Source organism: Anomaloglossus baeobatrachus, chromosome 1 (assembly GCF_048569485.1).
Source record: "Anomaloglossus baeobatrachus isolate aAnoBae1 chromosome 1, aAnoBae1.hap1, whole genome shotgun sequence".
Taxonomy (NCBI): Eukaryota; Metazoa; Chordata; class Amphibia; order Anura; family Aromobatidae; genus Anomaloglossus; species Anomaloglossus baeobatrachus.
The window spans coordinates 126,034,713-126,057,937 of record NC_134353.1 but is presented as its reverse complement, the minus strand read 5'-3'; the positions used below and the strand labels follow the sequence as shown (position 1 = coordinate 126,057,937).

The following is a 23,225-nucleotide window of genomic DNA, read 5'->3' as shown; positions in this document are numbered from 1 at the left end:
ATTGTCTGCATTGCAATGATTTCCTATGGGAAATCTTGCTTTGCTAGACGAGTAACTTGGTTAAGGCTAGTTTCACACTTGCGTTCAGCGCATTCCATCACTATGGAGAATAGCGCAGTCCGTTAACGGACTGCGCTATTCTCCATAGAGTTGTATGGACGACGCACTGTAACTCAAGTGTCTGCGTTGCATCCGCTGGAAGACGCAGCGTCGTTATTTTGACGCTGCGTCGGGCGGATGGAACGCTGCATGTAGCGTTTTTCTGCGCTTGGCGGAGTGTCAAAAAAACGCAACCTGCAGGAATTCGTTAGGCGTCCGTTGTTTTTATAATGGACGCCTATGGTGGCGGATTCCGTTAGAATGCGTCATTTGACGGATTCCGTTAACGCATCCGTCTTTACACACCTGCGCATGCTCAGATGTGTAAAGACAAGGAAAAAACCTATAACGGATTGCGTTATTTTGTACGATCCATAGCATTGGGTTGTGCCACTATATGCAACGCATCCGTTGCATGCGTCACACAACGCAATGCTACGGATCCCGTCCAGCGCAAGTGTGAAACTAGCCTAACAAGCACACTCCCAGAACGGATTGTTTCGTTAACCAAGGTTCCACTGTACCTGTGATTGGCAGCAGGAGTCACATGTTACAGATGTGACATCACCGCTGCAGCCCTGTAAACAGACTGGCGGGGAGCAGGAGATTATTTTGATATTTTATAACAAATCAAGTCTGCAGCCCAATTTTCTTTAATTCTGGCCAACTCCAAAGTATTGACTACAAAAAAGAATAGAAAGAAAACAGTGTCTGATTGCACTAACCGGTCAATGACCGGGCCTCTTCTATGATGCGACGGGCCAGAAGAAGTCGGTGAGGTCTGTGCAAGGCTGTGTGCATTTTTATCGTGTTTTTAGTGCAGTTGTTACAAAACTGCAAGCAAATCCTGATGCCAGCAAAGTCAATGAAAATCCTGAAGAGTTGTGCACCTGTTGAGGTTTTTTTTTATTTCCTCACAGATTTGGTACAGAAAATAATCTGTATCATGTCAATTTTTTCATGGTTTTTGCCTGCATTTTTCACCTTTGAAATAGGTAGGAAAAACAAAAAAAAAAAAACGCATCAAAACGCAGCACAAACTGGTGTTTTTGAGCTTCATTTTTCCTGCCAAGAGACAGAACTGGTGCAGAAATTCCTGCAACCAAATACCAAATCAGGTGCACATAGCATAAGATGGACAGGACCAGTTGTTTGCTCATTAGAAAGCCATGTGTTTCCCTTAGCTGACATAAGATAGTAGGTCATGTATGCCTCTATGTAATGCCACATGTAATACATACAGTGAACACACCCATAACATTCAGCCTGGGCTGTTACCATGTGTGTGCTTGTGTAACCCCTCAAAAAATGAGCCAGAGAACAAGCTGGTATACGTGCAATAGTAATAGCGCCTTCACACTGAAGCCATTTCACAGACCAAACCCAAAATGGGCATACACCCTATAATGAGTAAACCGTAGCAGTACATGGGGTCTTTGTCAACACTGACTATCAAAAAGTGTAAAAGATCCCATCCTGACAAGGTGCACCCAGTTGGGACGGTCTTACTCTAGTGTTAAAATGAACCTGTCAGGTGCAATATGCACAGAACCACGAGACGTTCCGGGTGTATATTGCTAATACCTGTATCTAGTAGCATACATAAAGAGATCTTTAGAAAAAGTATTTCTAAAGATCCTTCATAATATGCTAATGAGCGCAGGGACTAGTCACAAGGGCATTAGTTTCCCCCCAACTAGTCCATCCACCTAGCATGTTAGCACACCCACAGGGGCGTGACAACATGCTATTCAATGCCCATTGCCCAGTGTCATCGGCAGTGATGCACGTACCTGTGTCCATTGTAATCGCCTCAGACGCCGGATTTAGGGTTAGTGCGCATGATCCAAAGTGCTGGGACTTCTTGTTATGTGCACTAAAAAGCCGGGTTTATGCGTCCTGGCTTCAGAGAGGTCTAGTGCCCATGACCAAAAGTGCCAGGACTACTGATCATGTGCACTGAGTCTAAACCCGGCATCTGAAAAGTTGAGAATGGACACAGGTGCGCGTCATCGCTGATGATGCTGGGCATTGAACAGCATGTTAGCACGCCCTCGTAGACGTGCTAAAAAGAGGGTGGAATGAGAGCAGGAACTAACACCTTTGTGACTAGTCCCTCCCTCATTAGCATATCATAAAAGATCTTTAGAAATAGTTTTTCTATAGGTGTCTTTATTTATGCTAGTGTATACAGGGACAGTTAGGCAGGGAATAGCAATATACACCCAGAACTGCTTGTGGATCTGAGTGCATAGGGGACCTGACAGGTTCCCTTTAATACCTTACCTTGTGTTGGTGACATCAATGTGAATAAGGTCATGAAGGACGGGCCCCAATCACAGCCTCCTGTGCATGGAAAGGTGCTACTATTTACTTAATATAGGGTACATGCTCATTTTGTGTTTTTCTCTGGGTTTTGACTGTCTGCTCAGCTCACCATCATACTGTATATCATGTTGTCCGTTATATATCAGCTGCACAGAAATCAGCATCCACAATGAACAGGATGATAGGTAACACTTTGTGCATGACCCGCAGCATTAGTGCCTCCTCTATGGCTCACCCACAAATCATTTTTAAACTTTTTTCCCCCACATTTTTATTAAACGCCAGTGACGATATCCATATCTTGGATCCGCCCCATCATACATTGATGGCATACCCTTTACTGCTGGAACTTAATAGTGAAAGTCAAACTCAAGGTTGACATGCAGATTTCTCTATTCCGCAGAAGCAAAAAAGTTGCAAGTCACCTTGCAGAGACTGCAACAAATTCAATAGCGTCAGCAGCACAGACTTGGCACTGCTGGGACAGAATGACAGCCTGTAGTCTATAGTGACTGTAGCCCGTCACACACAAAGGTCAGCGCACGGCCCAAAGAAACCACTTTTGTTTAGTTGCCGTCAGACCATTGTAAGGTATTAGTGCAGCACAGCAGACCCTGTTATATCCAGTGACCGCTGTGGCCGTATACTCATGGCTAAAGCCCCAGCACAACAGAGGGATCCGAGCCGTGGGGAGACAAACAGGTTTTATTTCTTGGTGTTACAGGTTTGTTACTACATAGAAAGGCAATTACCCGAGGTGGAAAGGCTTCTGCACTAGGACAAGCTCCTCCTGGACAGCAGCCTGGCCCCGTGCACTTCCTCACAGTGTCCTGTTAGGCACAAGGTAAGCGGCTTTATATAATGAGCTCATGCCCTGAACTCTAAAGATTACGTTTTCCCTTTTGGTAAAATGACTCTTCAAAAGCCTGATGGACACTCGCACTTATAGACTATGCACCCAAGTGTGCGAAACCTCAGGGGCCTAGGTGACGACTCTGGAAGAAGTCTACTCTGAACTCTATAACAGTGAAACGCTGCTGTGATGGCAGATTCATTTATGGCGTGAATCTCACATAATGTGAGAAGGCTACTAATAAAATAAACTACAGACAAAAATATCCAGGTGTATGAACCGCGTTCTGCAAGTCCCGTGCACCTCGGGCGTCCTGTAGCCTGCCCGATGCTAAAAGTCCTATCATGTGGTCCCCACTGCTCTGGAGACCCCTGCGTCCTGTAGCCTGCCGATGCTGAAGGCCCTATCTACATGGCCCCCACTGCTCTGGAGACCCCTGTGTTCTGTAGCCTGCCCGGTGGTGAAGGTCCTATCTACATGGCCCCCACTGCTCTGGAGACCCCCGTGTTCTGTAGCCTGCCCGGTGGTGAAGGTCCTATCTACATGGCCCCCACTGCTCTGGAGACCCCCGTGTCCTGTAGCTTGTCCGATGCTGAAGGCCCTATCTACATGGCCCCCACTGCTCTGGAGACCCCTGCGTCCTGTAGCCTGCCGATGCTGAAGGCCCTATCTACATGGCCCCCACTGCTCTGGTGAACCCTGTATCCTGTAGCCTACCCAGTAGTGAAGGTCCTATCTACATGGCCCCCACTGCTTTGGAGAGCCCCGCGTCCTGTAGCTAGCTTGGTGTTGAAAGTCCTATCTGCATGGTCCCCGCTGCTTTCGAGATTCCCCCCCCCCCCCATGTCCTGTAGCCTGCTGAATAAGGCTACTTTCACACATGGGTCATTCCGTGTCAAGTGGACTAGTGGTCCCCACTCGACGTTCTCCGATTTTGCTGAAAATTTATAAGGATGTACATGTATGTTTGAAAAGAGGTTCTGTAAATTTTTAGGGCCAGATCTCAAATACATTGGGCACTGTTGACCTTTCACTGGAGGCCCCCCCCAAGGCTGCGGCTTCAGCTAAGAGGATTTTGCAAACTTTGGCACATAGCCATTAGAGTTCTATACTGGCTATGATGCTGAAATTTGGCATACTAGCTCAACTTTTGCTGCTAAACGCGATAAAATTATTACTGGCTATGACAAAACAATATTTCGGCCGCAATTTTGTGTCAAAAGGTGCAAAACGCCTCGCATAAAATTTATGCCAAACTTTGCCCATATATAACTCAAGACCAAAAACCAATAGGAACTGGTGCTTTACCCTGTACAACAAACATCTTCATGACTTTGCATTGCTGCAATATCATGGTCAAAGCATATGTATTTGTGGAAATATTCACACCCACATATGATGACAAACTTAAAAAAAAACGAATTTTACCTAATTTTAGGTCAAATTTCCCAAAAAGGGTGCCCCTAAAATATATTAATTCTGTTATCATTTGAAAGAGCACATTTTTCTCTACAAGGATCATTGGGTTTTTTTTGGAGTCTTTCCATTTAAGAAAAGAAAAATGCCACTGAACATGGTGTTATGTATGCACGTAATGCATTGATTTTGTGTTTGATTTTCAGATTCTTATCACATGTTACAGAGTTGTATTGTTGCTAGCAATGTCTATTATAATCAAAAACCTATAAACCTATTGACTATTGTTACATTTTAATGCATATATTATTTATTTTTTAGTGATGGAGAATGAAATTGATGACAAAAAGATTCGCATTTCAAGGGTGTGAAATGACCCTTCATCTTTCATTGCCCATGTAGATGGATCTGTCAGATCAGAAATGACTTTTGTGCCAATTGCAAACCTTCTGCCAGGGCAATACACGGCCTGCATTTACCATAGGAACTGGTGGATTGGAAATATTTCTGAAATTTCAGTCGACGACCATGATGCATTAATACATTTTATGCATCCTCATGGAGCAGCTAGCTTCTGTCACTGGCCTGTGAGAAATGATACATGCTGGATTCCCGAGCAGGCGATCATTGGAATAATTCCAGCACCAGCTGCAACAGCAATGGGCCGACAATACAGCTTCTCTGAACCCATTATGTTGCAAATTCAGCAACAATTCCAGACCACTTACTTAGACTGAACATTATGGCTTGGGAACCAACAAAAGATACCCAATATTAGGCTTGGGATCCTAGGCAAAGACACCCACCCTCAGGCTTTGGAACCTGCGATAAAGAGACCGCGCCCGCGGCTGGCCTTGCACGGCAATCGGCCATGGCTCCTAGGCGATGGGGCTGCCAATTCTCGAAAGACAGCATTATTACAATTCTTAATAGGATTATAATACCAATTCTTAGGGAATTGGTTGTAGTATAACCACCATGGACCAACGCAAGGGTTTGAATAGTGCAGTTAGCATTCATTGCGTATTAACAAATAACACCATGTTCAGTGGCATTGTTCTTTTCTTAAATGGAGAGACTCCAAAAAAAACCAATGATCCTTGTAGAGAAAAATGTGCTCTTTCAAATGATAACAGAATTAATATATTTTAGGGGTACCCTTTTTGGGAAATTTGACCTAAAAATAGGTAAAAATCGTTTTTTTAAGTTTGTCATCATATGTGGGTGTGAATATTTCCACAAATACATATGCTTTGACCGTGATATTACAGCAATGCAAAGTCATGTAGATGTTTGGTGTACAGGGCAAAGCACCAGTTCCTATTGGTTTTTGGTCTTGAGTTATATATGGGCAAAGTTTGGCATAAATTTTATGCGAGGCGTTTTGCAAGCTACTTTGACACAAAATTGCAGCCGAAATATTGTTTTGTCATAGCCGGTAATAATTTTATCGCGTTTAGCAGCAAAAGTTGAGCTAGTATGCCAAATTTCAGCATCATAGCCAGTATAGAACTCTAATGGCTATGTGCCAAAGTTTGCAAAATCCTCTTAGCTGAAGCCGCAGGCTTGGGGGGGGCCTCCAGTGAAAGGTCAACAGTGCCCAATATATTTGAGATCTGGCCCTAAAAATTTACAGAACCTCTTTTCAAACATACATGTACATCCTTATAAATTTTCAGCAAAATCGGAGAACGTCGAGTGGGGACGATTTTTAAAACTGGTCCACTTGACACGGAATGACCCACATCAGTTTTTTTCCATCAGGCACAATCCGTAAAAAAATGTATAAAACGGATCCGGTGCCGGATCAGTTTTATCCCCATTGATTTGTATTAGTGCCGGATTGTGCCTGATGGCTTTGCATTGCATCCGGCTTATGCCGGATCCGGCGTAATTGGCTAATGCGGCGGCCGGATGAAACGTCTCTTGGTAAAGTTTTTTGTCTCTGACAAAAAACCGCATCGTGCCGGATCCGATGCGATAAGGCCTGATTTACAATGGAAGCCTATGGACGCCAGATCCGGAGTAATGCGGCAAAAAATGGATGCGCCTGCCGGATCCGTTTTTTTAAACTGCGCATGCTCCAATTCATTGAAAAAAATGGATCTAGCAAAAAAACCCGGACAAAACGGATGCAAAACCAGATCCGTTTAACGGATCAGGTATACCGGATCCGTCAAAAAAAAAAAAAAAAGAATCCGGCGCATCTGTTTTTTCATATTCTGTGCCAGAACCGTTGCATTAGGCACAAGCCGGATTGTGCCTGATGCCAAAAAACTGATGTGTGAAAGTAGCCTAAGGGCTATGAGTTGCTAAGCCCACACAAAGAAACATCTCATACCTGCGCTTATGACCAGCGCATGCACAAGCAATCTGCTACAAGACAGTCATGGAGCTCCTCATCGGTGGGGACCATGTAGATAAGACTTTGCAATACATCAAAACACCATTGCTCTATAAAATCCAGGAAATTAAAATGGCTCTTATAAATAAAAAAACAAAACAAAGCAAAACAATATGTCATCAGGACACCACCTTCCTATACCATCGGCCAATAAGAGTAGCTCTGGTAGACACCTTGAGTGTTCACAATGTCAGCTGATCCCCGAGGTGTTAGGCTATGTTCACACACTGCGTTTTTCACCTGCGTTTTTGGTCCGTTTTTGATCCGTTTTTGCTGCAGAAATTTCTTGAGAAATTCTTGTAACCTTTCTGCAGACATTCCCCAGAAAAACCTATGGCAAAAAAAATTAGCTGTGCGCACACTGCGTTTTTTTCTTAAGAAAATTCTTTCAGTAGATTTTCTTAAGAAAAAGAATGAGCATGTCACTTCTTTTCTGCAGCTAACTGCGTTTTTTGCCATATATAATTGGCACAATAACGCAGGGAGCAACCAGTGGTAAAAACGCACCAAAAACGCACCAAAAACGCACCGAAAACGCAGGTGCGTTTTTGGTGCGTTTTTTAACACAGGTGCACTCTTAAGAAATTTTCTTAAGAAAAATCATTTTTCTAGTGTGAACATAGCCTAAGACAAGCGAAACCATCAGCAATCAGACAATTACAGGGCCTGAATAACTTACAGTGGGTACAAGAAGTATTCAGACCCGTTTAAATTTTTCAGTCTTGGTTTCATTGCAGCCATTTGGTAAAATCAAAAAAGTTCATTTTTTTCTCATTAATGTACGCTCTGCACCCCATCTTCACAGAAAAAAAACAAATGTAGAAATTCTTGCAATTTTTTTTAAACAAGAAAAACTGAAACATCACATGGTCATAAGTATTCAGACCCTTTGCTCAGACACTCATATTTAAGGCTACTTTCACACATCCGGATTTTTGCTCTGCGGCACAATACGGCGCTCTGCAGAAAAACCGCAACCGGCTTTTGTAACGCCGGTTGCGTTTTTTTTTTTGCATAGACTTACATTAGTGCCGCAGGGGCTTGCGTTCGGTCCGGTTTTTGCCGCATGCGGCAGATTTAGCCGATGCCGCGGCCGGATCGAACGTTCCCTGCAACGTTTTTTGCTCCGGCAAAAAACACCGCATCGCGCCGCATCCGGCCGCTGCGGCGCATTTTTCAATGCATACCTATGGAGGCCGGATGCGGCGCGATGCGGAAAAAAACGCATCCGGTCGCCACATGCGGTTTTTTTCCACTGCGCATGCTCAGTAGCATGCCGCAACCGGAAAAAAACGGACGGGCCGCATATAAAAACTTATGCAACGGATGCGGTGTTTTCGCCGCCGGATTGAGCCGCAGTGCTCAAACCGGATGTGTGAAAGTAGCCTAAGGCCGGTTTCAAATATCCGGCTTTTCGCCGGTTTACCGGATCCGGCGCTCTCCCGTACAGACAATACAGTACAGTGACCGCGCTGTAACTTCCGGGTCACATGCGCCGGTCACATGACAGCATGTGACCGGCGCTTGTTGCGCTGTCACTGTACTGTAGTCACTGTATGGGAGAGCGCCGGATCCGGCAAACCGGCGAAAAGCCGGATGTGTGAAACCGGCCTTAGTCACATGCTGTCCATTTCCTTGTGACCCTCCTTGAGATGGTTCTACTCCTTCATTGGAGTCCAGATGTGTTTAAATAAACTGATAGGACTTGATTTGGAAAGACGCACACCTGTCTATATAAGACCTCACAGCTCACAGTGCATGTCAGACCAAATGAGAATCATGAGGTCAAAGGAACTGCCCAAGGAGCTCAGAGACAGAATTGTGGCAAGGCACAGATCTAGCCAAGGTTACAAAATAATTTCTGCACTACTCAAGGTTCCTAATAGCACAGTGGCCTCCATAATGCTTAAATGGAAGAAGTTTGGGACCACCAGGATTCTTCCTAGACCTGGCCGTCCAGCCAAACTGAGCAATCATGTGAGAAGAGCCTTGGTGAGAGCGGTAAAGAAGAACCCCAGATCACTGTGGCTGAGCTCCAGAGATGCCGTAGGGGGATGAGAGAAAGTTCCACAAAGTCAATTATCACTGCAACCCTCCACCAGTCGGGTCTTTATGGCAGAGTGGCCAACGGAATCCTCCCCTCAGTGCAAGACATATGAAAGCCCACATAGAGTTTGCAAAAAAAACACATGAAGGACTCCCAGACTATGAGAAATAAGTTTCTCTGGTCTGATGAGACTAAGATAGAACTTTTTGGGGCGATATATGTGGAGAAAACCAGGCACTGCTCATCACCTGCCCAATACTATCCCAACAGTGAAACATGGTGGTGGCAGCATCATGCTATGGGGGTGTTTTTCACCTGCAGGAACAGGACGATTGGTTGAAATTGAAGGAAAGATGAATGCGGCCAAGTACAGAGATATCATGGAAGAAAACCTCTTCCAGAATGCTCTTGACCTCAGACTTGGTGAAGGTTCACCTTCCAACAAGACAATGACCCTAAGCACACAGCTAAAATAACAAAGGAGTGGCTTCAGAACAACTCTGTGACCATTCTTGACAGATTAAGCCCTGACCTGAATCCAATTGAGCATCTGTGGAGAGACCAGAAAATGGCGTCCACCAACGTTCACCATCCAACCTGATGGAACTGGAGAGGATCTGCAAGGAAGAATAGCAGAGGATCCCCAAATCCAGGGGTGAAAAACGTCATCATTCAACGGCATCATTCCCAAGAAGACTCATGGCTGTACTAGCTCAAAAGGATGTGTCTACTCAATACTGAGCAAAGGGTCTGAATACTTATGACCATGGGATATTTCACTTTTTCGTGTTTAAAAAATGTCTACATTTCTGTTTTTTTCAGTCAAGATGGGGTGCAGAGTGTACATTAATGAGAAAAAAAAATGAATTTTTGAATTTACCAAATGGTACAATGGAAATTTAAAAGGGGTCTGAATACTTTCAATACCCACTGTACAGGTAAAATATATCTTTGTACCGTGTTAGCCAACAGTGGCTAAAGCAGTGGCAGAAACCAAAACCCACACACATCCAATGTAAACGCCACTAGTGATGTAGCAGCAATGAATAAAGGGTTGAGTAGATTTTAGATTTATTTAGCATTTGGTTGGCAATTTTAGGACGGGAAACCAGTGTACATGACTTGGAATCAACAGATGCCACAGAGCACTACCATGATCGGGTGCTCGGTGTGACGACCGCTACATGCAGCCGCATTAGACTAGAAGATTCATCACAAAACACCAGATGACAGTCACCACAACTAGAGGCGACCGGTCAGATTATAACAAGAAAGGACGCAAAGAGCGGAAAGATCAATTATGACCTCAAAGTCAATGGCCGTCTCTGCACTTAAAGGGAACCTGTCATCAGAAATTTTGCTTAAAACCTAAAAGTTTCCCCCTCTGCAGCGGGTTTTTGCTCCCTTTTAGACCAATATAATACTTTATAAAGGTGTACCTTTTGGGATGCTAATTTTCTAAATCGTCCATGGGGGCGGGCTCTCTGGTGTCCGTTATGTCCATCCTGCCGATTTACGCCGTCCCCCAACGCAGCATTTCATACTTCCAGGATGCCGCCCAGTGAGCCCGTGGTCCGGCGCATGCGCAGTGCCACTGTCTCGGGACTGTGCACTGCGTGCACAGTGTGACCGCTGGTGACGTTTGCGCAGGCACGAGAATGGGCGGCGCTGTGTTGTCATCGCAAGTGCCCGCGCTTTCCCCTCTGCCTCCAGCGTTCTGCGCAAGCGCTGGCCAGATGACTGCACATCCCCTCTTTCCCATCTTTCCCTGTAGCAGGAAATAGATGGGAGGATCGGAGCAGGACACCACCGGTTACGGCCAGTGCTTGCGCAGAATGCTGGAGGCAGAGAGGAAAGCGCGTGCACTAGATTATGGGTGGGCACTTGCAATGATAATCACAGCGCCGCCCATAATCTCGTTGGGGGACGTCGTAAATCGGCAGGATGGACATAACGGACACCAGAGAGCCCGCCCCCATGGACGATTTAGAAAATTTGCATCCCAAAAGGTACACCTTTATAAAGTATTATATTTGGTCTAAAATGGAGCAAAAAACCAACAGGAACCTTGCTAGAATGCAGCCCAGGAGCTGCAGAGGGGGAAACATTTAGGTTTAAAGCAAAATATCTGATGACAGTTTCCCTTTAAACCTGGTGTGTCCAAATAAGCAGGTGAGAACAAACAAGTGGAGGCGTCACAAGCCGGCACACCTCTTCAGGAGGCAATTAAACTTTCTTTTTTTAGTGGCCAGGTAATAAATCTTTCAGAACAGTAAACAACCCAAGAAGTTATACGACAGCAGCCGGATCTCTAGAGGCAGCGAGTGGTGACTCCTGGGACTTGCCCACCACACTGGTCACATCACAGGTGGAGGCCGAGAGCAGGTCCCCCCGGGATATACAGATATTACACCGCAGATATGGGGGGGGGGCAGAGCTGCTTTACATGGGCTGTGAGGACACACACACACACACACACACAGTGTTTACACCCAGAGCCTTGAGGCATTCAAAACTCCTTCAGGGAACAGTTTTGTTTGAGTGATTTCTTTGCAGCCCTTTAACTGGACCATGCACAGCTTGGAGCAGATTCCATCAGAATCCGCTTTACAGAGATGACGAGCACTTATTTTCCACCAGATGTTTTTTTAAAAATCCTATTAGAAAATATATATATATATATTACACAAACGTGTGAACAGCAAAGTTGATTTCCCATGGAAATGAATAGTGAGTATGAGGACTTTCTAGCGTGTGCACAGCCGCAGATAATAGTTAAAGGGATGCTTTGTTCTTTATATATGATGTACCCAGGGGACAGGGGCGCAGAGAGAACATTGCGAGGGTGGGGAACGAGAACAGTGGAGAGAACGGCATGGAGAGAGAGTGGCACAGATCAAGAATGGTGGAGAAAACGGTATGTGGCGCGGAGAGTAGCTTGCAACAAGAACGGCGGAGAAATTGGCGTAGAGAGAGTGGCACAGAACAAAAGGAGAATGGCGCAGAACAAGAACAGCATGGGGAGAGTGGCGCAGAATGGTGAATGGCACGGGGCGCGGAGAGAGAGTGGCGAGCAACGAGAACGGTGGAGAAAGCGGTGCAGAGTGTGTGGCACAGAAACGGTGGAGAACAAGAACAGCATGGGGAGAGAGTGGTGCAGAACAAGAACGGTGGAGGCCGGCGTGGAACGAGAACGGTGTAGAGAACAGCACAGGGAGAGTGGCGCAGAACAAGAACGGTCAAGAACGGCACAGGGAGAGTGCGGCACAGAAGGAGAACGGTGGAGAGATCGCAGCGCTGAAGGAGAACGGCGGAGAGAACGGCGGGGCACGGACAGTGGGGGCATTGCTAAGCCCTGGTTGTCACCCAGGAGGGGCGGGCTGCAGACCCCTGGCCCCGGACTCACCAGCTCTCCTCCTCCCGGAAGTCCACCATGCCGTCCAGCTCCTCCGGCCGCAGCGGCACCACCTGGTCCAGCAGGAGTCCGCTCTCCAGCTCCTTCCTCCGCTCCTCGGCCACCGCTTCCATGAACTCCTCCCAGGCGGCCCCGTCTCCTTGCCCTACCACAGGCCCGGGACTCGTGCTGCCTCCGCCGGTGCCCAGCAGCATGGAGGCGGTGAGCTGCGAGGGCCGGGGAGCGGGCGGCAGTGCGAGGCTCCTGGGAAAGTTCGGGACGTTGGTGGAGCGGGAGCGGAGCTGCTCATTCTGCTTCTCCAGCTTCTTCACCAACTCCTGCAGCTTCCGCACCTCCAGGTCCGCGTTCATGTTGGAGTTGACGTCCTCCATGGTTGCCGGTATGGTCCGTCCGTCACTCCGTACAGCCTCAGCCCCGGCTGGAGCTCATCGCTCGCTTACTTCCACCAACTGCCACTCTCTGCCAGCTAACCACGCCCCGACGCCACCGAGCCAGTGACAACTCCACAACTGAGCGCGCCTGCCAGAAGCCAGCTCCACCAATCAGCGCATAGCAAACAGACCTATCGTACTTTGTTGACGTCATCGCGTGCCCATGGAACGTGGCAGTGCGTGCTGACCACACCCTTAATTTTAATTGGTGGAAGTTGGAAGCCCCGGAAGTTGCTGTGTAGCCATATTTAAGACTGGCAAAGCAATGCCTTGATGTGATTGGATAAAAAAATCTACTACTTCTAATGACGTCACGAGATCGCGGTTAGAAAAACTTCTGCGTATCAGACACGTGACTTGGGGGGTCACATGGGCGAGCGCGGATTTCTGCACATGGCATAAAAATATCAACAATCAACACGGTCTGAGGGTGCGGACTGGAGGCGGAGGGAGCTGGCTTTTTAGAGGGGCTTTCCACAAATAAAGGTCATTTTAACCCTTTCACTCTCCATCGATTTTCCTTTTTTTTTAATTTTCGTTTTATCCTCCCTTCTGCCTAGAGCCGTAATGATTTTATTTTTTCCATCAATATTGCCATATAAGGGCTTAATTATTGCAGGATGAGTTGTACTTTTGAATGAAATCATGAGTTTTACCATATAGTGTACTGGAAAACGGGGAAAAAATTCTAAATGTGCAGAAATAGTTAAAAAAGTGCAATTGCATGAATGTTTTTGGGGTCTATTATTCAGTGTTCACCATATGGTAAAACTGATGAGTCCTTATGATGCCTCATGTCGGTACGGGTTCGTAGATCACAAACGTATACTTTTGCTTTTACCTAAGGGGTTAAAAAATTCCAGAAGTTTGTCCAAAAAAAAAAAGCTCTTTTGTTGCCTATTTCCAAGACCCGTAGCCTTCTCATTCCTCGCGATCTAGGACTCGGTGATGGCTTATTTTTTGCATCTTGAGCTGATATTTTTATTTATACCACTTTTGTGCAGATGCTACATTTTGATCCCCTGTTATTACATTTTGAAGAATTGGTGCAGTGAACAGAAAACGTTTGGAATTTTTTTCTTGCCACGCTGTGTACCGATTAGGTTACCATATTTTGATAGATTGGGCATTTCTGAACGCGGCAAAACCAAATATGTGTATATTTTTATTTGTTTTATTTTCAATGGGGCAAAAGTGGGGTGACTTGAACTTTTAAAGTTTTTTATTTTTTCATATTTTTTAAAACTTTTTTTACTTTTTTTTTTTTATTTTTATTTATTTTACTAGTGCACCTAGGGAAATTTATGCATGCGCAGCCCGATCGCCTGTGCATTTCTGCTGATCAGAAGAGCATCGCTCTGATCAGCAGAAATGCTCATCTCCTGTAAGTGCTGATGCTCTGTCGGCTCTCATAAGAAGTGAGTCATGGCAGCATCAGGGGTCATCAGTTGACCCAGCACTACCATGGCAACAGATTGGCGCCCCGTGATCGTGTCACGGGGCTGCTGATGGCAGTGGGGAACGACGCGATCCCCGCAGCAGGCATTTAAATTGCACTATAAGTATTTGACAGCACGATCTAAGGACTTAACAGGTATGGGAAGATCTCTGATCCACCTATGCCTGTCAGCCACACATGTCTGCTGATCAAATCAGCAAGGGTTGTGAAAAAACTCCGTTCTGTGATTGTTTTTTGCCTTTTATTTATACCGCCTGGTAATTTGATTCTCCGGGTCAGATTCATTTTTGATACTTTTTTTTTTTAATTATTTTTCTGGTAAGGAGCCGTCTAAGGGTTTTGCTTTTTATTTTTATTTTTTTTATTTCTGGTGCTTCCAACATTTCCCTCATCTTTTTCAATGCATTATTTGGGGCGGGCGGGGGGGAGTGCAGCAACCAAAACAGCCATTTCGGACTTTTTTTGATTCACTTGCTTTCCATATAATATTGCACGAGGTGCCTCACCGTGTATAGGATATGTCTGTAAGCGGGTAATATATAAGGATTGAAACCTGGAGACCGCTGACTGCGGACAAACATCATAACAAGGAAAAAACAGGGAATCCAAAAAATAAAATCTTCATGTTTATTGAAACATCTTTAAAAATCCATGATGATTGACACACCAAAATCTTGCGCATTTCTGGCACTATGCGCCCTTTACTGGAATACTTGCAGTATCGGGGAACGGAAGTTAGTGGGCGAGATCGGCTGAGTTGGTGGGCATGACCCGGCAGTTCCTTCCACTCTATGTTCACGGACCTGGCCCGCTTATAATTGACTGTAATATCCATCACCTGCGTGCCTGCCGCCATTGCCTGCTTGCAGTACACCACTTGTTGAGTTTGTCGCCTCGCTTGTTGGTGTGTGTACTTTCCCTACAGTGTCTGGAGTAAGTGAGCTTGGTGGCTGGCTTAGTGAGTAGGCATGACCGGCTTACTGGGCATCTCCCAAGCGCTATGGCAGACCGGCTGCTTATGAGGGCATGCTCGGTCCCAGTGTCGGCGAGAATGGAGTCGGTCGGTTGCTTGGTGGGGACGTGGTGGTGACCGGGCTTTGTCAGTCAGCAGGAAAACGATTGGCTGAAAGGTACTCACTAACCAGGTAGTGCACGAGGAAGGAAACGCCAGGCCATGCTCACCAAGGCGGGTGTCACGGTCACCAACTAAGCCGGTTATGCCCACTAACTTCCAGTTCCCGATACCAGTGGAGGTTGAGCGCAGGAGCCTCTGCTCCATCCAACACAGGGCTGAGGAGCCTGCTTGCCAGTTTTCAGAACCCCCTTCTCAGAATCGCTTGGGTCCCAGTAGTGAGGACTCCAGTTATTAAACATCTGCCAGAGTTTGTAACTCTTTTATCTGACTTTTTCTGAGCTCTAGATGATTTATAATCACATGATCTTTCCTTTGATGTTACTTGTGACAAATTAACTGACAGGACCCCACTAAGGCCGATTTCACAGATTCATGAAACATCCAAGGACACGGCCCAGCTGCTGCGTCTCCACCACTTTTATGTGTTCATAAATCAGCTGAGAGGGACTAAAAAAAAGTAAGGTTCCAAACTTCCTGTCACTGACTGAAATGCTCAGTTACCATATTTTCCGGTTTGTAAGACACACTTTTTCCCCCCAAACTGGGGGGAAAATAGGGGTGTGTCTAACAAACCGCATATGACTTACTGGGGCGCCAGTGGTGGCTCAGGATTGGCGATACGGAGAGCTCGGAGGGGGTGTCACTGCAGTAGAGCAGCTCAAGAGGGTCAGTGTGCAGCGGCAGGGGGTCGGTGATACTGAGGGCTCGTGGGGTGTTATGGCAGCGGGCGGCATTGATCTGCCGGGGGGCTTGGAGGAGGGGGTGCTGCGGCTCAAGAGGGTCAGTGTGCAACAGCAGGGGGTCGGCGATACTGAGGGCTCATGGGTGTCACGGCGGCAGGCGCCATTGATCTCCCGCCAGGCTCGGAGGTCGGAGGAGGGGGTGTTGCGGCTCAAGAGGGTTAGTGTGCGGCAGCGAAGGGTCGGTCATACTGTGGGGTGTTGCGGAAGAGGGCACCACTGATCTGCCAGCGGACTGCTTTGAATCGCCAATGGTTGACGCATTGGACTTCAAGAAAATGGCAGCTAAGGCCAATCTGTACAAGCGCCACCTCCGTGGCCATTTTCTTGAAGTCCATCGTGTCAACCGCCGGCGATTCAAAGGAGGCCACAGTTCGCCGGCAAATTAATGGCGCTCGCCACCATGACACCTCACGAGCTATCAGTATTGCCGACCTTACACACACTGACCCTGTTGAGCTGCGACACCCCCTCCCCGCAGCACTGCCGACCCTGCCATATCTGACCCTGAACCGCTTCCCCCAGTGAGCTAATATAAGAGGCAATAGGATTATAAGACGGACCCTCATTTTAACAGTAAAAATATTTTTTTTCCTATTTTCCTTCAAATTTGGGGTGCTTCTTATAATCTGGTAAAAAATCCGGTAACTTATTCTGCAGCCGGCAGTAGACCGCACAACTCAGAGGCTACAGAAGACAAGATGCCCATAAAGTGTTTCTAGGCTTTAATCAATATATCAAGGATGTTACACCAGGAATAAAGGTTTTAAAGATCCACTCCCTGCACAAAAAATCATAAAGATATTGTAAAAATAATTACAGGGAATGCCAATTCATATTTTCTTTTGATCTTTCACAGAAATTTATGGTGAGATCTTCAGACTTTCTGACGCTCAGTAAAGTCTCAATAAAGCTGAATTGAAAAGGCACAGGAGCTACTGGAAGCTGAATCCATTTCATTGTCATTAACCAAGGGTAGACTTCGTCTTTTGGGCATTGTCATCCTGTATAAATGGGCCACAATAAAACTGAAGGGATTAGAGGTGATTTCACACGTATAATTATGTGTAGGCAATACAAAAGACTGGTACATGACATATTCCTTCCGGAGACCTTACAAAATACCAGGGGGCATTGATTTTAAGGCCGCTTTACACGCTACAATATATCTTACGATGTGTCGACGGGGTCACGTCATAAGTGACGCACATCCGGCATTGTAAGTTACATTGTAGCGTGTAACAGCTACGTGCGATTGCGATTGAACGGTAAAACGTTCATCGCACGCACGTCGTTCAATTCCTAAATATTGAACGTTAGGTTGTTCATCGTACCTGGAGTAGCAGACATCACTGTGTGTGACACCCCGGGAACGATGAACAGATCTCACCTGCGTCCAGCGGCTCCCACCGGCAATGCGGAAGGAAGGAGGTGGGCGGGATGTTTACGTCCCACTCATCTCCGCCCCTCCGCCTCTATTGGCCGGCTGCCGCGTGACGTCGCTGTGACGCCGAACGTCCCTCCCTCTCCAGGAAGTGGATGTTCGCCGCCCACATCGAGGTCGTATGGACGGGTAAGTACGTGTGACGGGGGTTATTAGATTGTGCGACACATTCAACAAATTGACCGTGTCGCACATACGATGGGGGCGGGTACGATCGCATACAATATTGTATGCTGGATCGTATGGTGTAAAGCAGGCTTTATGTTCGAGCAAAGATGATTCCAGCAGCTAAATAGGAAAGGGTTCTTTACAGTTAGAGTAATGTTCTAAAGTAAAAGGTAATCATAGATACGGTATCAGCAATTTAAAAAAGGACTGGATGCTTTTCTCAGAACAAAATGGCATTGTGATTATAAATAATCTATTGACAGAGAATGTAAAACTTTTGGAGGAAGGTTGAACTTGATGGACCTGTGTGAATTTTCAACCTATGTAACCTTTAATAGTGGTACAAGAAGAAGGTCCTCCATGAGGAACCATTTATACGTAGAAGTGAACAGGAGACACAAAGACCATCTTTTGGTATGGAGGACCCACCACTACCAAGCATTATATAGACAACCTATTGGTTTCGGTAGGAATTGTGTAGTGCTTTATTTTGCCTGTGGGGGGCGCTACAGGGAATTTCATTGCTTGCTGCAGGTTTTCCCACAGGTTACAGATTGAGTTGAGCGAGTACCTAATTATTCGCACTCGCTAAACTCATAAGGAGCACTGTCTAATACTCGCGTATTCATTCTGAATAGCGCGTGCAATGCAGGTCAATGCGGAATACTCGCAATGTAACAAGTAACCTGAATGCCGTACTATTTGCTACTCGCACGAAAAGTACAGCATTCGGGTTACTCGTTACATTGCGAGTTTTTCCCCATTGACTTTCATTGCACATGTTATTCGGAATTAATACGCGAGTATTAGGCTATGTGCGCACGTTGCGTAATTTCATGCATTTATGCAGTATTTATTTTAAAACAGCAGCGTAAATGCATGCGTTCTACTTCCCCAGCAAAGTCTATGAGAAATCGGCAAATTCCATGGGCACGTTGCTTTTTTAAACGCAGCGTTTTCGATGCCAAATATTTGACAAAATCGATGCGTTTAAAAAAGCAGCATGTCACTTCTTTTGTGCGTTTTCGTTGCATTTTCCACCTATTGAAATCAATGAGTTGTGTCAAAACGCAACCAAAATGCACTTGCACTGCATTTTTGTTGTGTTTTGCATGCTTTTTTGACAAACAGAACGCAGGTCTATCCGTCTCTCTGTCTGTGTCGGTCTTTCTCTCCCTGTCGAAGACAGAGAGAGTGACTGACAGTCGGTCTCTCCCTCTTCCCCCTCTCTCATACTCACCGATTACTGACCGATCACCAGCGCGGCGCAGCACAGCTGTCACAAATCTCCGGAGATATACTGAAATCTCCGGCGGCTTCTCCTGCTTTTGAAAATGCCAGCCGCTCATTATTCCATCTCGTATTCAATGTTTCCCCCGCCTACCGGTGCCTATGATTGGTTGCATTCAGACGAGCCCTCACACTGAGTGACCGCTGTCTCACTGTAACTAATCACAGCTGCCGGTGGGCAGGTCTATATCGTGCAGTAAAATAAATAAATAAACAAATAAAAACTGGCATGCGGTCCCCCCAATTTTGATACCAGCCAAGGTAAAGCTACATGGCTGAAGGCTGGTATTCTCACGATGGGGAGCCCCACTTTATGGGGAGCCCCCCAGCCTAAAAATATCAGCCAGCAGCCGCCAGGAATTGCCGCATCCATTAGATGCGACAGTCCCGGGACTCTACCCGGCTCATCCCGAATTGCCCTGGTGCGGTGGCAATCGGGGTAATAAGGAGTTAATAGCAGCCCATAGCTGCCACTAAGTTCTAGGTTAATCATGGCAGGCGACTGAGACACCCCCCATGTTTAACCTGTAAGTGAAAGTAAATAAACACATACACCCGAAAAAAACCTTTATTTGGAATAAAAGACTAAATAAAACCACCCTCTTTCACCACTTTATTAAAATCCCCAAATACCCCTCCAGGTCCGGCGTAATCCACACAAGGTCCCACGACGCTTTCAGCTCTGCTACATCGGAAGCTGACAGGAGCGGCCATAGTGAACGTCCGCTCTCTGTGAGGTCCACGTAGCAACTGAAGTGAGTCGCGCGATCAGCGATGACGTCACTCGGGTTACCCGCGGCCGCTGCTCTCTGGTGGAGGACTACAGCTGTGGCCGCGGGTAACCTGAGTGACGGCACCGTTGATGGCGCGGCTCACTTCAGTCACTCGGGGGATTTGCAATCACCGGTGAGTCCTTCACCTGTGATCACACATCAGGCTGCGGCACACACAGAGCCGTGCGATGACAATGAAGTCGGATGAAGTTAATCCGAGTTCATTCTGATCGCGCAGCTCTGTCTCGCAGCCAGCCATGCTCTATGGGGATGTAGCATAGCCAAGTGGGACCGCACTGTCAAAAATGCATCCAAAATGCATCTAAAATGCCGCGTTTTGGATGCTTTTTGAAACGCATATGCAGTGACAAAACGCTGATTTTTATTTGTCACGCCAGAAAGCAATGTGCATACATAGCCTTAGACAGTACTCGTTATCAGTATAGCGAGTGCGTATAGTTAGATACTCGCTCAACTCTAGTTACAGATCATCACTTATGGCTGCACAGCAGACACTCAATCAACTTATTGTAAAAACCCACCTAACTAAAATGGATTATCCAAAATGGGCAACTCCTTTAAAGGGAACCAACCAGCAGGATTTTGCCATATAAAGTACAGGCAGTGCCATACTGGCACTAGAATGGTCAAACAAATCATACCTTCTGTGAGGTAAATCCGGAGATATGACGATAAATCATGATATTCAAGTTATGTCAGGAAGCCCTCTCCTGGTGTCACCCCCCCTTTCCTTCACACAACTCCTTCAATCAGAAAATTTACCACAGGGATAAACGGTTTGTTTAGCAGATAGGTGTCAAAGGAACTGGTCTGTGTTCCACTTACACCTCCATGGCCATCTCCTGTGATATGGAGATTAGATGATGTGGGAACAATGGACACAGGATGACTCCCTGCCGTCACCCTGTAGCAGGGGCTGCTATCTAATTAGCAAGCTTGGAAGTATCCAGACAGAACGACTCCAGTAAAATATGGTTCATATCTCGCAAGCCATATTTCCGATAAATATAGCAACCATAAAAATGGTGTCTCTGCATGCGGACGATGCTGGCACACCTTTTTTATGGGAGTAGGACATTGGGAAGTACCCCAGGCGTGATATCAGCCAATGGGGAACTAGTAGACAAGTCATGAGTCCTCTCGTTCTGTAGCTAAATTCATAACTGTCACAATGAGAGCGTTGGCGTCCGCCTACGACGCTCCCAGGCAAAGTTATGGCCCATATTCCATGTTGTGGATATTGTCCATAACTCCAGCCAGGGATGGAGCAGTGCTCCCTCTGAGGTCACTAAGGTAGGAGGGGACCTGGATTTGCCCAGGTTGATAACCCTACTTCGGCCATTTTCCAGGGTTCTTTCGCTGGGGGTCACGTGTAGGAAACATCTGTGGGAAGGATCCTAGAAACCTGGTTCACGGCGCCCCCCTGTGGCCAGACGCACAAGGTAACTGCTGGAACTGTGTACGCCTGTTTGTAACCCATGCTTTGATTGTAACTGTACTCTGACATATGTATATTCTGTAGATCTCCTATTGTATATATTGTAGTTTCTAGTGTGCTTTAGGCTGATTAAATTATATAATTAATCTTGGGCTGTTCTGTTATCTCGATCTTGAATCCCACGTCTGTGTGTTCGGCTAATAGTTACCGTGAAGCGGTTGGTGGCAGCGAGTTTGTGCCAAGGATTATTGTGGGGAGGCCAGTGAGATTCGGGGAGATTTTATATATTCCGCCCGCGGAGGTCGGGGGAATATATACCCTACTCTCACCGGGGACCCTTCAATAATCGGCATAAGTAGTATAGCGGCCTCCTTGCTTATTGTCGGGCAATTCCATAATTGGCCTGACTATAAGAGGGGCGCTAGAGAGCGCATCACGTGCTCTGTCTGTCGGTCGGGAGGTATAAAGGAGGGGTGACCCCCACTTGTTACCCCCCGATTGTGACGTACTGGTAGCCAGCGCGGGGGATTTCTGAGTGACCCCCCCGGTGGTTCGTGACATATTGGTGGCATAGCGGTGGGATCGAGATAATAGTGTGTGTGAGTGTGAGACCCATACTCCCAGACACTAAAGACTGCCTGCAGCAGCTGTGGCTGCTGGGGTCTTCAGACCAGACCAACACTAGAGTGTCAGAGTGCAGATACTGTAAGGTGTGTGGGTGCATCAGGTGGCAGTTCTGTGTCAGTGACCAAAAGTCTGCAACAATGGCTGAGAGCACCAGGAGCAAAGCCAAAGGAATGGCCGATGCTCAAGCCAGAGACGATGAGGAGGTTGTCCACGAGCCCTCCAAGAGCCCAACACCAGAGAACAGCTCTGCAGAGGACATCGCACAACCTGGCACTGCTGGACAAGATGAGGAGGAGCTCGCCCAAGGGTCCTCAACGAGCAAGATGCCAGTCCTCCGCTCTGAAATGGACAGTGAATCACCTGGCTCTGCAGCGTGCCACAGATCACCACTTGCAAATCCCTCCGGCCTGAGAGGTTCGGAGGCCCTCCTTCAAGCTGCTATGGCCAGTCTTATAGCTGGAAACCGGGGTACCTACGAGATACTCATGGCAGAGCATGGGCGTCTGGCAGCGCAGGAGGCAGCGGAGCGAGAGCGACAAGCAGAGCGTGAAGCTGCAGAGCGACAGCAAAGGGCAGAGCGTGAGGCTGCGGAGCGCCAGGCAGAGCGTGAAGCTGCGGAGCGACAGCAAAGGGCAGAGCGTGAGGCTGCGGAGCGACAGCAACAGGCAGACCGTGACCACCAACTGCAGCTAGCTCAGCTCCGGCCCTCATCAGCCACCCGTGACCTTCAAGACACCAAACTTCCAAAGGTCCGTGTTGAGGACTTCCCAGTGCTGGAGAAGGATGGAGACTTGGACTCTTTCCTGACTGCTTTTGAACGGACTTGCTTGCAGCACCATCTGGACAAGGACCAGTGGGCCAAACACCTGACCCCCCGTTTAAGGGGTAAGGCCCTGGATATCCTTGGGGACTTGCCTACTGAGGCAGATCAGGGCTACGACACAATCAAGCGGGCCCTGATCCAACAGTACAACCTCACTCCGGAGTCCTACCGCAAGAAGTTCCGGACCCTGCAAAAGGGACCAAAGGACTCCTGGGCTGACCACCGGCGGGCACTTGCCCGAGCTGCCGACCACTGGACCCAAGGCCTGCAGCTTTCCACCGGACCGGAGATCCTGGACTTGTTCATCACGGAGC

General features: G+C 47.1%; 2 protein-coding genes across 4 annotated transcripts in view; one reads left to right on the top strand and one right to left on the bottom strand.

Annotated features, from left to right (window-relative positions):
• SLAIN2 (SLAIN motif family member 2) overlaps nt 1-13,182 on the bottom strand; it is a 98,693-nt gene extending 85,511 nt beyond the window's left edge. For all 3 annotated transcript variants that reach the window (XM_075347020.1, XM_075347021.1, XM_075347022.1), the window contains exon 1: nt 12,554-13,182. In XM_075347020.1, coding sequence (XP_075203135.1) covers nt 12,554-12,933 — 380 coding nt within the window. In that variant the 5' untranslated portion in view covers nt 12,934-13,182. The remainder of the gene's footprint in view (nt 1-12,553) is intronic.
• Nucleotides 12,463-23,225, top strand: part of TEC (tec protein tyrosine kinase) — a 270,212-nt gene continuing 259,449 nt past the window's right edge. The window contains exon 1 of the mRNA XM_075347019.1: nt 12,463-13,479. The gene's annotated coding sequence lies outside the window, so the exon portion shown is untranslated. The remainder of the gene's footprint in view (nt 13,480-23,225) is intronic.